This window comes from Cibotium barometz, chromosome 18 (assembly GCF_041138505.1).
Source record: "Cibotium barometz isolate CiBa-2024 chromosome 18, ASM4113850v1, whole genome shotgun sequence".
Lineage (NCBI taxonomy): Eukaryota > Viridiplantae > Streptophyta > Polypodiopsida > Cyatheales > Cibotiaceae > Cibotium > Cibotium barometz.
In genome coordinates, this window is record NC_141063.1 from 39,411,789 (window position 1) to 39,428,470 (window position 16,682).

The window sequence follows — 16,682 nt, forward strand, 5'->3', positions numbered from 1 at the left end:
TTCATAGTGTCACCCTATAATCTGCTCGAAGGTGGTCCTCTTACTAGTAAATTTTGCACTAGCTGCAAGACGTAAGAGGGCTTATCCTTAAGTGGATCCACCAAGGTGCAAGTCTATGAGTTAGCCGTCTCATGATTAGGGCATAAAGAGAGTTTACGTGGGTACTTTGTTCTAGGAAATGTTAAGTAGGAGGTGTAGAGCGGTGCTCCGTGAGTGTCACTAGAAATATGAGTTAATGACATGCTAGTTCAAATCAAAGAAAGGCACTATGTGAATAAAGAAAGAAGGTATATCGTAGATAGTCTATTCCTGTCTCAATGATAATTTTGGTCTTGTCTAGTGATTTAAAGGAAGAAGAGTGATTGCTTTCTAGTTAACCAGGCCCAGGGTCAATGTATGGTTGAGTGTAAATGTATGGTTTAGTGTCTAGTCATTTCCTTTGTATTTATAAACCATTGTGATTGACATCAACTGTAGTAGCCGAAATGTTTTGAATTTCCAAATTATGAAAAGAGGACGAAAAGTAGCCTCAGTAATCAAAAGTTGTTTCTAGTTCCATCTTTTATTGCTTAAATTCAAAGGGAGGTTTAAATTCCCCTTTCCCACTATAAAGCGGAGTTCTTTTTTTTTTTTTTGGTTCCAGAGCTCTTAAAACAAAGGAGACTCTGGCCAAAATTTTCAAAATTTTTTATGGCGAGAATGACCTCTTGTGGATTCTCGTTGTTCTATGGCCTTAAGGCTAGTTATAGAGGACACGGGATAAACAGTTGAAAAATTAAATTGATAAACTCTGGGTAGGAAAGCGGATGTCACAGGGGCTAGAATCATTCCCGAGGAGTTGCCCTCCGGGTCATGATTGCACCAATTCGCCGATGATTTAGGTTGTAAGAATGTAACAGGGCTGTAGATCTTAGTGAGTGGAGCAAGGTCTCGTTCTTGAGGGTAGTCTTGAGATCGCGGAGTCATGCATGGAGATTAGTTCCTCGTCTTAGGGGACCGCCTAACGGTCGTGCCTTGCACCGCAAGGAAAAAGGCGTTGGGGATCGATGGATTTATAGAGAGAAAGCCGTGACACAGTTACATTTTTATTTAAAACTATAAACCCTGAAAAAGAGATGAGTATCTATGTAATATTTTTATAGAGGAAGTGAAGGCCCCAATATTGAAGATGAGAGAGGAAAATAGAAATAAGTATATAGAAGATTACATACTACAGATATCAAGCAATAGAAAATTTTGACCTCAAAGTAGTTTCATTACATTTCTCTTGTGGGCTGAAGTATCTCTATGCATGAGAGAAGATAGAGCATCGTGAGAGAGTTGCGCCTCCTCAGACCTACGCCTCCTAAGTTACAACCGTTTGAGTTTTAAAAAAATATTTGGAAAATAAAAAAAATAGTTTATTCTATAGTAGCCACGTATCATTTCTTAAGAAGCCCCTTCCTCTTTACTATATTTAAGTTGCGCCTTTTGGCCTGCCGAGGGAGGTCTTAGTGTTAGATTTTTTTTTGGGTTTTGTGAGATGTCTATTTTTTATTGGCTGGCGGGAGTTTTCTTATTTGGTAGTACATGTTGGGGATCTCCCTCTTATCTCTCTCTTTCTCAACACCTGGAAAAGGGGGCACAACCCATGCCTCTCCTCCGTGTTTCTATTTGTAGGCCTGGCACGTGCTTGATCTCTCTCTCTCTCTCTCTCTCTCTCTCTCTCTCTCTCTTTGCCTTGTAATTAGATGGAGGCAAAAGTAGCGATTAGGCCCAATACGAAGGGCTTCTTATGAGGTTCTATAGAGGAGGCAAGCTAGGTGAGGTTGTAAAAATTGATTGTTTTTGTGTGTGTAGATCACTCTACATCCACACCCATTTGTGTTATTATCATGCTAGTCTCGTGGTCTTGCCCAATGCCATCAAAACCAAGACATGATCTATCATCTATTATAATCATATAATTTTGTTTTGAATTGTCATTTTTGCTTGTTTAAATAGAGTCACAACATTGGATCATTTCAAATTATTACAGCTGTAGTATCTTATTTTAATGTGCATTCCTTGTGTAGCCAACGAAAAGAATTATGTATGTTGTCATTTTGGTTTTGCAACCTTGCCATCAAAACCAAGGGAGCACTTCTATAGGTGTAAGGATGGGGATTGGCTTCTAGAGTCTGCTTATGCCATCCTAGTTGATTTTTATGACCCTAGCAAAGTGGTCGGGAACTGCTCGTGGGTCAAGACACCAGGCGTCCGCCGCTACGCTGGAACTTGGTTTCTCTTCAATACTAAAGGAGACCATGTAGAATCTGGAGATCTCGCTAGCTTGGTGGTGGCTGGTAATCATTAATTATGCATGAGCCATGATTATTCAATTTTCTTTCTAGATTCAATGATAATGATGGTAGGTTAATCTTGACGATTGTGCCGTTAGTCAATAGAATTATGATGCTTTTGCTGTGTATAGGATGAGGATCACATTAGTGGTAGCCTTGTATGCATATTTGGGCATGTGAATATGTCCTGAGTGTGAATCATAATAACAATGGCATCGTGGCGCTTGCAGAAGGGTCAATGAAGGTGCATTTTGTGTGGATTTTTAGGTTTTGAGTCTCATTCTGTTGAGAAGAAGAGGTATTTATCTCGCACACTATTGTGCACAGCTTGTGTCTAGCCTAGAGGATGATAATTGATAGAACTCGATGATGAGAGGATATTGATGTTGACTATGGCATTTACATGACTGAAACGCCTTTGCTTATAAGTACTGAATGTCATGGTGCAAAGTTTCAACGCATACTTATTACTGAATGGCATGATTGTATAATTTATGATTTTTTATGCAATAGTCATTTGTTTGCTGTTGATATTATGACATTTGATGCTACTTTGATGTCATTGTGTTTTAATACTAATATGATGACACTTACCCACTTTTGGTGTCATCAGGTTTATTATGCTCGTGTATTGTGTGTGTGTTTGTGCACGCGTGCATGTGCGTGCTTTATTTATCCCCCAAAATTTCAAGGTTTTCTCTCCTAGAAAATTTATTTTAAAAGGTAAATTTCAAAATTTGAAGGTGGGATTACACTAAACCTAGGTTTTTTTTTTTGAAGTTAATGTCTCTCTCTCTGTTACACATGTGTCGCTGGAAAAGCAACGCACACCTGCTCTTTAAAGGTGCCACAGTGCCAGTGCTTTTTCTTAACATGCCTCTCAGTGCCATGAAGAAGGAGAGGAATACTGGGCTGAAGTTGGATCCGAAGAATTGGCCCGGATTGCAGCATGACACCACCATTCGCGGCAAAAAGTGGTGTTGCGGGGGCCAGTTATCTTCTGCAACAAATAGAGTTTTGTACTATGATAATGAAGGGGGTCCTCTTGGTGGGTCCGCTCCCCTTCGAATTTGATTGGAGAAAAGAGACACCCCATGGAGAAGCCCTTTTTCTTGAGAGCAGGGCTACTCCAGCTCCAGCTCCAGCTCCAGCTCCGGCTCCGGCTCCGGTTGCTGCTGTTTGGGGGCATCCAATCTGGACTGCGCATTTGCAATATGCAAGATGGCAGAGCTGCCAATGCATAGTGCCAAACTTGAGCTTTTATCAAAGCAGCATATGTGTAACCATGCCTCTGTTTGGAGAGGCTTCTGTGATCGATTCCTGTCTTGTTTCAAATCACATCCTTATGGTCGAATCATCATCCTTGATGAAAGCAAGCTATGCCTCCAGTCCATTATCAGGATAGATCATCCCTCACAGGAAGAAATTATGTGCTTACTCCATGGGCATCCGCTTGTGACATGCATCCGGTGTGAGGACCTGTCTAATCGCTTTTTGAACGGAGACGGGGTTTACAGGGGCACTTACAACATGCACCGCCTTCTGCGCTGCGTTGTGCTGCTGGGCTACACTTGCAGTGATTGGATCCTGTTCAATTCTTCATCCGGACCTGCTTTTGGGATGAATGGTTTCTTCAAGATCAGAAGATCAGATCAATCAGGAGTTGGGGAATTTGTCATGCTGCCGCAAGTACACCCTTGATCTTGTAGCTATTACGCCTGTTACGATTTGGTTTTGGTAAAAATCCTTTGTTTAATGATGGTGTGTGTATCTTGAAAAAATGCACATGTTTAGCAAGATGTCACCTTGTGACCCGCTCTGAGGAAAAAAGGGAAGAATGTTTTTGTCGATGCTGTAGATAGATGCATTACCCTTGCACACTGCAAAATCTTTCACGGGTTAATACCTTCTCACATATAATTTGTGAAGTCTCACAAGGTTGTATGCATGTATACATGTGTGTGTGTGTGTGAGAGAGAGAGAGAGAGAGAGAGAGAGAGAGAGAGAGAGAGAGAAACAAGGTGATGGAATGCCCTCAATTATGTATTTCAATACTGCTTTGTAGTTATTCTTTGATATAACTATGTTATTCCAATGAAAGTGTCTCCAATGATCGGACTCGCTATAGGAACGATATTTTTTTTTCTCATTCAAGGACCCTCCTCCGGCTATAGGACTGCAATGGGAGCTCCAGCTGGAGGCAGGGACTTGACAGGCTCGCATGTGGAGAGAGAGAGAGAGAGAGAGAGAGAGAGAGAGAGAGAGAGCATCCTTGCCATCGTGCAGAGGAGCTTTCCCTTGGGTCCAGCCTACCTTGACCATCATCCTCTTTCATTTACCATGTATTTTTCATGGTCTCATTTGCTTTGCTACATTATGCTGTGAAACTCATGACACAACTCATGTGCATGAATGTGTGGCTTAAATCTCCCATCATTTTGATGAAAGGAGCATACCAATGCACTCCACTCATAAAGGGCTTCAATCTCACACCATTTTGGTGAAAGGACCATACCAATGCACTCCACTCATAAAGGGCTTCAATCTCACACCATTTTGGTGAAAGGACCATACCAATGCACTCCACTCATAAAGGGCTTCAATCTCACACCATTTTGCCATGTCTCTTAAATAGTGTAAAACTGTGTAGGCTTACATTAAATGATCTCAAAACTCACATTCTAGTGGAAATAAATACATCAAGGCATAGGGCTTCACTTCCAATAGCCCTTATTGGGCTTCGCTTCCCAATAGCCCTAATGTAATTTTCAAGAACCTTTTTTTTTTGCAAAAAAAGGCAGCAGATTTATATTTCGAAATGGGTCTAGCCCTCAAAACATTACAAACCCAAGTGATCGTGGGCGGAGCCCTTAGTATATATCTATCCAGAAGTCTACCGGGCCAAGCCCATTTTACAAGATAAAAACTAATCCTATTGTGCATTATTGGGTTGGGTGAGTTTGATCATCTTCAAGGCCTCAGCCAGGTGTGTCCGCAGCTGGAACTCTTTGTTTTCCTGCTCTGCAATTTCAGCTTGAATGTCCTCCCACCAAGTCCTGTAAAAAACCTTATTTTCATTCATTATGGCCCTCGTCAGGTGCCCATTTTCCAGCATTGAATCTTCTTCAGCATGCTGCCCTATCCATGTTGTATGAGCTCTTCTCTGGAGCGCCTCTTTCTTGCAGCCGGTCTCAGACTGTAGCTGCAGTGGAGGGGGGACCCTTAAAAACAGCCGCGTTACAGTCCTTCCATATATACCAAAGGGAAACCCTCTGATGATATTCCAGAGTGAGGTGGGGACCCCATAGACTCCCCCACCAGCCAAGTTTTCCAATCTATCTCCCTCTTCACCAAGGGGTGTAGGATCTGGCAATCACCGGTGCATTCGCAGGACAACTGAAGAAGAGGTGAGTGAGAGTTTCACACTATCTCTTACATCTTTGGCACGGGTCTTCTGCAATTCCTAGCTTCCTGGCTTTTTCTCCCGTCCATACACCTTGATATATAATGAGCGACATCAAGCATGATACCTCGGGAGGGATATCCAAACTCCAATGGTTTTGGAATTTGAACTTCCGCTGTCTTCTGTCCAGAAGCAGACCCCATTTGTCGTTAAGTTTGCAGTGGATGGGAGGGGAGGGGGAGACCCTCTGGATGTGAGTGAGGGAGGACCCCCCTTCCCATCTGAAGGCCTTCCAGTTGAGATCACCATTGAACCCAACTCTCAAACTCTCCTTCTCCTGCACAGAGAGATTTGGGCTAGAATGAGATTGCTATCCTGGGCAGAGAAGCTAGCTCTGATGCAATCCATTGAGAGCCACTGCAAGGTTGGGTCCGGTACTCGTATTTGAGCGATACATTCCATACATATGTACCTGTACGTACCGAACCATCAGTACCGAACAATCAGATCGATTTTTTGTTCGTCCTTTCATCCTTCCTCTTACTTACGTAGAAAACGTACAATACGTATGATAATCAAGTGATTGGAGTGCAATGTATTTTTTCTCGACTCTTTTCAATTCTAAATAATTTAAGTTTATCAAATTCTATATACACATGCATAATTTCTTTACTATAAAAAGTTATTGTCGTACTTTACGTACTTTTGCTCAGAGAACGTACCGTACTGCGTACCATACTCGTACCGCATTGTACATATCGTACGTATGGACTTACCTTGAGCCACTGCTGCCCAGAGATCTTTCCATCTTTTAAATCCCTTCATGTGCAGCCTGAGGGCCCTTTCTTCCTCCTCTGCATTGATCTGCTTGATTGAGACCAAAGGCCACCATGTGGAGTCTTCCGTAGCCAGGCATGCTGCTTCCTTCGATTGGAGGAGACACCCCAGATTTTCCTTTATTCTGTTCCAAGCTCCCTAGAGAGAGTTTATCAGCTGTGAACCCTTTGGTTTGAAGGAGTGTTTACTATACAGTAAGGTGGGTAGTGGAAGCCCCTTCCACCTCTTGTCTATTTCTAGGGTAAACTTAGGGAGGTGTCTGCATAACAAGCGAGCCCATTCCTTCTCTGGACATTGGATGCTTTTCACAATCCATTTGGCAGCGAGCCGGTTGGCCATTTCTCTAAGGTCATGAATGCACCACCCTTATCTTTAGGTAGGGTGCAAACTTCCCACTTGACCTTGGGGAGCGCTTAAAGCTTTACCTTCCCAATCCCCTGACCACAGGAATTTCCTGCACATGGCTTCCAGTTGTTTGATGGCCGAGTCTGGGGGCCTCCAACAGAAAGGTAGAGCTACCGGTTGGCTTCCAGTTGTTTGATGGCTGAGTTTGGCAACAGAAAAGGTAGAACAGAGCTACCGGAGTGATAAAAAGATTTACTGTCACGTGACACATTCACATGTGGTCACATGGACATTAATCCCGCAGCAGAAAGCCATCAAATAATTCAGCCACGTCACCATTTCACATTTTCATGTAATATCCAATTATGAGGTCGTGCATGAATGGCCGACTAGCAGACTGGAAAAATATATAAGTTCAGCGTGGGCTTCATTTGATGCATCTTGTGCCAACAGGTTGCATCAAATGAAGCCCACGCTGAACTTATATATTTTTCCAGTCTGCTAGTCGGCCATTCATGCACGACCTTATAATTGGATATTACATGAAAATGCGAAATTGTGACGTGGCTGAATTATTTGATGGCTTTCTGCTGCGGGATTAATGTCCATGTGACCACATATGAATGTGTCACGTGACATTTACCACCATTTTCTCTTCCCGGCAGGGATGTCTGCATACCTGTCCATCTCTTCAGCTTTTCTTCTAGTCTGCACAAGAGCCGCTGCCACCTCTGCTTCATGCCGACATTGAAGCCCATCGGTATACCAAGCAATCGGAAGATTCTTCCTTCCTCGCACCCTTGCTCCATCATCCATTGGGTGGAGGTTTCTGGAGAGCCCTTATTCCTATTTTGCTGTGGTTTATCTTGGAGCGGGAGGCGTTGCAGAATGTCTCCAGGCATTCCCAGAAGGTTATGAGGGATTTCTCCTCATTCTTTACCACTGCATTCGTATCATTAGCGAACTGCTGCATACACATCTCCTCTCTCCCTCCCAGGGAGGGCAATACCTGCAATCTTCCCTTGGCTAATCTCATGCTTAACCAGAGTGTTAAGCCCATCCACTGAGATGGCAAACAGTGGAGCTAAGGGGCAGCTGAGATGTATGCCCGATCAAGCCTTGCCTTCCTGCAGAGTTTCTCCAAACTGTAATTCTGCTATGTAAAGTCTCCGCTCTCTCCACCATCAAATACGACCAGATTTTGCTGAAGGGAGGACCAGGCTGCTTTCTCTGACACTCTTATGACACTGCCCTTTTGGAGGAATCTGTCTTCCATGTCCTCTACCATGTTAAAATCCCCAATTAAAATTACTGGCCCCTCCAGTTGGTGTAGAGATTCCCACAGCTAGGTTCTCTCCTGAACAGAACCGCCTGCATAGATCGAGATGAGGGAGTAGGGGAAAGGGTCATCCATCCTCCAGCTTTCTTCTCCATCCACTTCTGCAATGGGGAATGATGATTTTTTTTTATACCCCCAGCACTGCTCCTCCTTTTCCTCTTGAATGAGTGGTTGAGAACCATATGTGCTTGTCTGAAATCAAACACGACCAGTTTTTGCTGAAGGGAGGACCAGGCTGCTTTCTCTGACACTCTTATGACACTGCCCTTTTGGAGGAATCTGTCTTCCATGTCCTCTACCATGTTAAAATCCCCGATTAAAATTACTGGCCCCTCCAGTTGGTGTAGAGATTCCCACAGCTGGGTTCTCTCCTGAACAGAACCGCCTGCATAGATCGAGATGAGGGAGTAGGGGAAAGGGTCATCCATCCTCCAGCTTTCTTCTCCATCCAGTAGCACTTCTGCAATGGGGAATGATGATTTTTTTTAAAACCCCCAGCACTGCTCCTCCTTTTCCTCTTGAATGAGTGGTTGAGAACCATATGTGCTTGTCTGAAATTCTTTCAAGCCTTTGGAACAGGTCATCACCTGTCACTTTAACCTCCTGCAGGCAAATGTAGTCCAAGGAGGAGAGTTGAGGATGTAACCAGGACTTTACGGCTTCCACCTTAAGGGGGTCTGTGAGACCCTTGTTGTTCATGGAGAGGATTTTCATCGGTTTCTTGTTGTTTTGCGCCCCTGGCTTGTGGGGCAACCTCTCCACTTCAGTATGAGGGCGCTTGTTGTCATTCTGGGTATCCATCGGGGTCGTCTAGGGAGTCTGCTCTTGAGCAATCTCCTTGCCCTTGGTGGAGATCTGTGGTGACTCGCTAAGGCATGCATCAAGATTATTGATCTGAATCTCCAGGGTGGCTTTTTCCTGCTGTGACAGGTCTGAGGGTTCACTGGGGGCTCGGGTTCTTGATCTTGGGACGTCGAAGATTCTCCTTGCTCGTTTGTTTCTTCTTCAAGCCCAGCAAGCAGGGCATATCTATTCGCCTTCTGCCCTCTTTTCTTGGCCTGCGGTGGTTTTCTGGGATTGGGTTGCTGTTCTGCACCTTACCTTGGGAGCCTCAGGTTGAGGCTCTGCATGCACCTCCGCTTGGGGGGTTTTTTCCGCTGCTTGGCCTGTTTTGTGCGCCCTGCTTGGTAGTGCCCTCAGTTGGTGAGCCCACAGTGGAAGCATGCAATCGGGAGATGCTTGTAAACCACCGGTTGCATGAAAGACGAGCCATCATCTAACCCGATGTTGATCTTCTCTGGCATCTCTCCTTCCAGATCTACCTCTACGAGGATCTGCGGGTGTCAACGGGGGTTAAAAGACTGAGCAGGGCGAACGCCTAAGGCCTTACGAAGAGGGCTCACAATACTCTTCAGAAAGGGCTGATACTGCAGGGGGAGGCTGGGGAGTTCTATCCAGACAGGGTAGAGGGTTTTGCAGGGGTGAAGTCCGGCGACCACCTGAAGAGGTAAAGGGGGGAGTTGCGTATCATCCACTAGAAATATGTAGTGTTTTTTGGGCAGCACCTGGGTGAGGAAGACCTCGACCCGAAGGGGGTCCCAATAGTTTCTCATCCAGGCCTTTAGAATCTCCATGGGAGGACGGGGGCCAAAGAGGAGCCCAACAACAGCGCGGGAGCTGAAGTCCTCTTCTGTTTTCCTAATAAGAGATGCAGGTAAAATCACAGAGGGGGAAGGGTTTACCTTGGAGACGACTGCTATCGCCATTCGCAGCAGTAGGTTTGCTTTGGTCGAGGAGAAGGACCTCGGTATCGGCACCCCTATTTCCCATGGCAGTTTGCTGAGGAATTTCCATATGCATGTCTGCTCCCTGGAGGTCAGGTCACCTTTCTTTGGACCCCTCGTGCTGTCTGAGAAGATCTTCTAGGAATTGGAGTCTTCGCTCCTTTTCCACAGAGAAGGGCTGATACAGGGGAGGCAGGGAGGACGGCGTTGCGAACAGGCTTAAAGTGTGGGAGGGGCCCTTTCCCCACGCGCTGGAGGGGGACACGGCTTTGACAAGCAAGATGCACTCCGTACTCCCACTCCAAGTTGTATTAATTCCACAGAGAGGGGAGGAGAGCAGCGTGTCGAAAGGAGAGCTGATAGGGGGGGGGGGGGGGGGGGAGAGTGAGTGAGGATGGGACATTAGGGCGCATGGGCCGAGGAGCTCAGTGTTGATGGGCAAGGGCAGAGTGCGCACGCAGAGGTAGGGTTAGGGTTTGGGGCACGTGCAGGATGTGACCCATTCATCTTCGCTGATAATGCAAAACTTTTGTTTTTTTACAAGAAAAATGCCATGCATAGCCTTCCAAGGATAATTTTCACACTACTCTCCTCATCCCGGAGAACAATGTGAATCTGTGTTTTGAGGATTAGTGCAAATATGTGATTTTTCCCTTTTTGAATTCACTGATACTTCACAAGGACCTGTAAAACACACGTCTTGCACCAAGAGCTATTCCACTCTGGGTTTTTAACCTTTTCTAGTCAACACCCTCAGGCTTTCTTGAAACATTTGCTGTGCAACAAGAACTCGACCTTGGGTAACTTTGTCAGAATAGGATAGTTCAAGTCCTTGGACCCACCTAGTGATGATTGAATTCTGTCCAACATAAGACCAGAACAGTGTTGCAAAAGTTATGGTGACTAGTGCTAATTTGTCCATTTTTGACCTATTTTGAGAACTAGGATCTTGAACGGTCGCATGCATACCTTACCCAGACATGACCCCTGTTTTAGATAGCCCTCCACTTGCTTCACACCAACCTCATGATGAATAGTGAAAGTTATGGGGATTAGTGAGAATCTGTAATTTTTACATTTTGACCCATTTGCAGTTTAACTAGTCTCCTTATTTAAAATGGCTCGTCTCCTACGTGGCTAAGGTAGAGATTTGCTCTACATGTAGATGCTGAGCTAAAATAATAGCACATTAATAGATTGGCTCTCTTCAGGCCAAAATTCATAAGTTTCCTGCTGCCAAACTGCTTGTATAGGTGCATCCTCTCTGCCCCCTCTCACCCTGCCAGATGCCTATGCACAATGGTCAAAGCACAAGCATCTAGAGCTACATGCCCATGGAAATCAATGCAAAGGTGTGCATGTAAAAGGACTGCATTTTCTTTTAAAGACTCCTTTGGAATGCTGGAAGAAATTGGTTCTCCACAAGGCGACATAATAGGCTTGTGGAGGTATGGAAACCTTATGAATTGGGGCAAGCTAATCCATGTTTGTGTCCATGGTCCATCTTAAGGCTTAAGCTGCAGCATAGTAAATCTGCAAAGGGTAAATCTCATCAATGGGCAAGCCAATGAGGAAAAATCAGCAATGGTGACGCTGATGGAGGGAAAATTCAGCATTATATCAAGGTTGAAAATGCTTAAAAGAGAGTAAATTTCAACAAGGGAATCATATTTAATTAACATCATGAAAATTAAACACACACAGACAATTAGGATGCGGAGGAGACCAGAGACTTCTTGAGAAACCCCACCGATAATAGGCACACCACTTTGTTTTCTCGACAGTCTTAAGCACATATAACAAAGAAACTTCAGGCACCAAGTAAGCCTTTTATATGGTCCAAGGCCACAATGTCGAGCATCTACACAAATGATGTTTGTTGATACATTTAGGTTCTCACCACCAAAGGCATGAGAATAAAATCACCCAATGCCAGATGGATCACGCTTTGGAACAAAGCAAAAGCCTCTAGAACCATATCTCCAGCCATATCAGTTCAAGACAATCCAGTTGTCTCTTGTGTATCCAGCAAGAACAACGCAATGTTGGAGGTTTGGGCTGTACCGGCCCCTATAGACCCCATTTCCATCCAAACCTTCGGCTGCCAACCCACACTTGACGCCCGTGATGACCGGAGACCTAGTGAGATAGTCTTCGATGGCTTGTTGGGGCACATCATCATCTCTCAAGATTGAGTCGATGTGTAGCAGCCTTGGCTTCATCCGTTTGTCGTCAAGGAAGATATCTGTACAAGGCCTATCACCATCGGGCTTGTATGCCACATATTCCCTTGCCGTGCACACTCCATTCTCCTCAACAAACTTAAGGCAATCAAAAGGATCGCCACCACTACACCCTTTTCCTTTATGGAAACCGAGGAGCTCTTCCATCCTTGTCCAAATTCTTGTTGGCAACTTTGGACACCCTGTCATGGCCCTGTGAAAATGGAATAGCACAAGTGTGGGCATGGTGGTTGCAGAGTCAGAATATTGAATGATTCACATGGGGGGTGCCCGGACAGAGTTAAAGATGTGTGGACATCCCTAGGTGTGAAGGGGGGAACTAGAACATTAAACTTTTAATGTTTATTAAAGTTGCCCCTAGGCCTTAGTGGCCCTAGGGAACTTTTAAAGTTTGGGGGGCCCTAGGATTTTTATGGGGAGGAGGCCACTCCACTTTTGGAGTGAGTGCTTCTCTCTCCTCCCCCTCTCTCTAGCTTTTGGGGAAGAGAGTCGTGGAGGCTTGTGGGTGTACATGCGTGGAAAAGCTGAGAAGGAGGAGGCGGCTGCTGAAGACTGCTTTGCTGCTGTTTTCTCTGTGCAAACCAGCCGTACAACCTTGTACGGTCAGGCTGCAGGTTTCCTCTTGGTCCACGCTACACTGAGGAACTGTTGCGGGTCTATCTCCCTACTGGACAGGCTGCGCACAGACTCTGTACAGGCTGTGCAGACAAGTACACAGCAAGTACAACACTGTACGACTGCCGTACAGTGTACGGACAGTCAGGTATAGCAAGTACTGCTGCAGGCGGCGTTGGACAGGTGCTGGACAGATCTGGCTGCGCAGATTCAGGCGAGCACAGGTGCAGACAGCAGGCGACGTGTGCAAGTACAACTCCTGGCACGTATCCCGAGGTGGTACAGACGGGTACGGGACTGTTTTTCAGATCTGTACTTTCAAAGACAGCATAGAAGTGAACACAAGGAGGAGGGTACAGACAAGTACCTGCATGCAAGTGAAGCAGGGTTGTGGAAACAAGTGCCTGCAAGTACAGATTGGTACCGTTGCTTCCTCCAATGCTGATTCACGAGCTGATTTTGGTAAGCTCCTCATCTGTTCATCTATCTCTCTTTCCACTGCTTGATGTTTGTTGCAGATACGAGTTATCTGGCCCCTTGTGAGAGGAGGGGTATGGCAGATTGACAAGGATTGAGACAGAGTTTGGACAGTACATGTATGTATGAGCTGAGATGTTGTATCATGCACTTGAGTTATGCTAGATGTATGCTCATGGCTGCCCTGCTTAGTGGTCTTGGCTGATCAGAGGGAGGCATAGTGTGTTATTTGGAGACACAGATCTGTGTGCATAGATCCTCTGTGCTAAGAAGGATTGTGGGCCGTCAGATTGGACATACAGGTGTAATCTCTTGGCTGATTTTCGTTGTACTCAGCCATTCATTTTTTTGGAATTGAATAAAGAAATACCGCAAGGGACGCCAAGCTTTGGGGCCAACAGGTGTCGCTTTGTTTTCAGATTTGGGCATTCTAGCTCCAATCTGTTTTGTTTTCATATCTAGACTACAAGTGGACGGGTGACTGCTAGTCTACCGCACTCTGGTTTCTATCAGAGGCCGGTTCCAAGGTTCCATTGCAGCATGCTTATGTTGCAAACTCTCAGAGTTCCTTCTATGGACAGCCACCTATTCCTCAGCAGAATATGCATCCAGGTTATTTTGGTGGTGGCTCGGTGTTCCAATCTATGACTGGGGGTTACCCTCAGGGAGGCATGGGTATGTACGGGCCTTTTGGAGCCAATTTTCAGTCTAGCATGCAAGGGAATATGTATGGTGGTATGCAGTCCGGTATGCAAGGAAATATGTTTGGAGGCATGCAACCTGGGATGCAAGGCAATATGTTTGGTGGTATGCAGCCAGGTATACATAACGGAATGTTTGGAAACATGGCTGGAATGTATGGTATGCCTGGTGTGGGAATGGGAAATGTTGACGCAATGATGGGCATGAATGTTGGGGGCAGCAATCTTGCGAAGCCACTTCCATATGATAATCTAACGCCTATGGGAAAGGCGAAGGATTACAAGGAAGGGGGAGCTGCAGTGAAGTTTGACACATTCAGTGGGGCCAAGGATAAATTGAAAGCACTTACCTTTTTACAGCAGTTTGATGCTGCTTTTTCTGGTGGGAATTACACAGAGTCCTCTAAGGTGAGGAAAGCTGCCACTTTTCTCAAGGGCAATGCTTTGCAGTGGTGGTCTACTCTTCTTTTGCAGGGCATAGCACCCACCACATGGGTCCAATTTAAACAGGTTTTCTCTTCCGTATGGCTCACATCTACATTTGAGGTGGATGTTATGACCGCATGGCACAAGTTGGATGCTTCAAAGTGTGATAGTTTGGAGGATTATAACAAGAAGTTTTGGGAAGCTTTACTCCCAGTGACTTCTTATCGTGCGGTGCCATTATCTGAGCAGGTAGAGAAGTATTGTTGTGGGCTGCCCAAAGAGGTACGAGATTATTGTATAAAGACAAGAGTAACGAACATGTCACAGATGATTGAAAATGCTATGACAGCTAATGCGTTACTCACAGGAGGTTCATCTGGGTTTAAAGGCAGTAAGAAATTGAGCAAGAAAGCTGAAAAATTTGGGCATGCTTCTCGTGATGCTAAAGGGTCTTCAGAGACAAGTATAAGAAGTTGCCAATGCCCAAGAGGACTTCTGAGGAAAAACAGGCTTTGAGAGATGCTCAAAAGTGTTTTTACTGTACTGAAGAGGGGCATATGTCATTCAATTGTCCCAAAAGAAAGTCCCAAAAGGACTCTGACAATAAAGGAGAGCCCAAGCCAAAGAAACAAAAACCTTCTGCAGGCTTAGTTCCTGATCTTGTGGGGGAATAGCCAGGTGGTGAAGCCACAGAGTTGTGCAGGGCATGGGGCAAAGTGAGAGATCAGAATGCCTTGATCTTCTTTGACACAGGTGCTAGAGCCAACTTCATTTCACCAGATTTGGCTGGCCGATTGGGGATTCGCGCACAGGAGATGGGGCCGTTACATGAGGCTAATATGGCTTGTCCAGGGTATGCAGAACTCGTTACCCTTATCATTGGGAAGCTTCGGCTTCATTTGCAGGGTTATGTGGACAGCGAAGAGTTCTTCATCATGCCTTTGGATGGCTGTGATGTTTTGTTGGGGATGCCATGGTGCCACAGAGTATATGCGGTGGTGGATACTTACAATAGGAAAATCACTCTGACTCATAGAGGGAAAGAACATGTATTGGATGTAAAACTCAAAGGGGAATCTGTTCCTATTGTATCCAATTCGGCGATTTCATCAGTAATGAAAAAGCATCTTTCCGCGTACTTGATTTATGTAAAGGATGCACAGGATGATGAGTCTAAGTCTAATTTGTCTATGTTAGATAAGGACAGGACTGATTTCTTATGTGGGTTTCAAGATTGTTTTTCCGAGTCATTGCCAGGAGAACTTCCTCCTGAGAGGCCAGAAGATCATGCCATTGATCTGATTCCTGGTAGTACTCCACCGAATAGACCGCCATACCGTGTTAGTGCAGCCCAACAGGAAGAGATTATGAGTCAGGTGCAGGAGCTTTTGAATAAAGGGTTGATACAGCCTAGCTCATCACCCTTTTGCTCACCTGTGCTCTTAGTGCAGAAGAAGGATGGTTCTTGGCGCATGTGTATTGATTACAGGGCGCTGAACAAGAATACCATCAAGAATCGATTCCCCATACCGAGGATCGATGACATCTTGGACCGCTTACAGGGCTCCATAGTTTTTAGTCGTATTGACTTGAAAAGCGGGTATCATCAGATACGCATTAGACCCGAGGATGTGCATAAGATAGCATTCCGAACCACGTTTGGGTTGTATGAGTTCTTGGTTATGCCCTTTGGTTTAACGAATGCGCCTGCCACATTTAACAGAATGATGAACAGGATTTTCAGGCCTCATAGAGAGTTTGTGGGCACATTCTTTGATGATATGATTGTGCATTCAGAAACTGAGGAAGAGCATAGAAGGCATTTGGCTATTGTGTTTGCAGAACTCAGAAACCATAGGTTGGTGGTTAATGGCAAGAAGAGTGAGTTCTTTTTGCAGGAGATACATTTCTTGGGGCACATTGTGTCTGCGCATGGAGTCCGTATGGATCCAGCAAAGGTGGAAGCAATACTTAATTGGCTAGCTTTGAGGACCGTGCATGATGTACGCAGTTTTTTAGGATTGTGTTTCTATTACAGGCGGTACATACGTCACTTTGCTGAAATTGCTTCGCCTCTTCATGCTTTGACGAAGAAGGCAACTCCGTTTAGATGGGCTGATCGGGAAATTACAGCATTCAAAAAGCTCAAAGAAAAGCTTACTTCGGACCCAGTATTGGTGTTACCGGACCT

At 45.2% G+C, this 16,682-nt stretch overlaps 2 protein-coding genes across 2 annotated transcripts in view; one reads left to right on the forward strand and one right to left on the reverse strand.

The window, feature by feature from the left end:
- The window catches only part of LOC147629313 (uncharacterized), a 58,784-nt gene that overhangs the window by 1,522 nt on the left and 40,580 nt on the right, over positions 1-16,682 (forward strand). The gene's annotated exons all lie outside the window — the stretch shown is intronic.
- Positions 12,021-12,419, reverse strand: LOC147629314 (oryzain beta chain-like). The gene has a single exon (XM_086812891.1). The coding sequence runs from the start codon at positions 12,417-12,419 to the stop codon at positions 12,021-12,023; it is 399 nt and encodes a 132-aa protein (XP_086669017.1).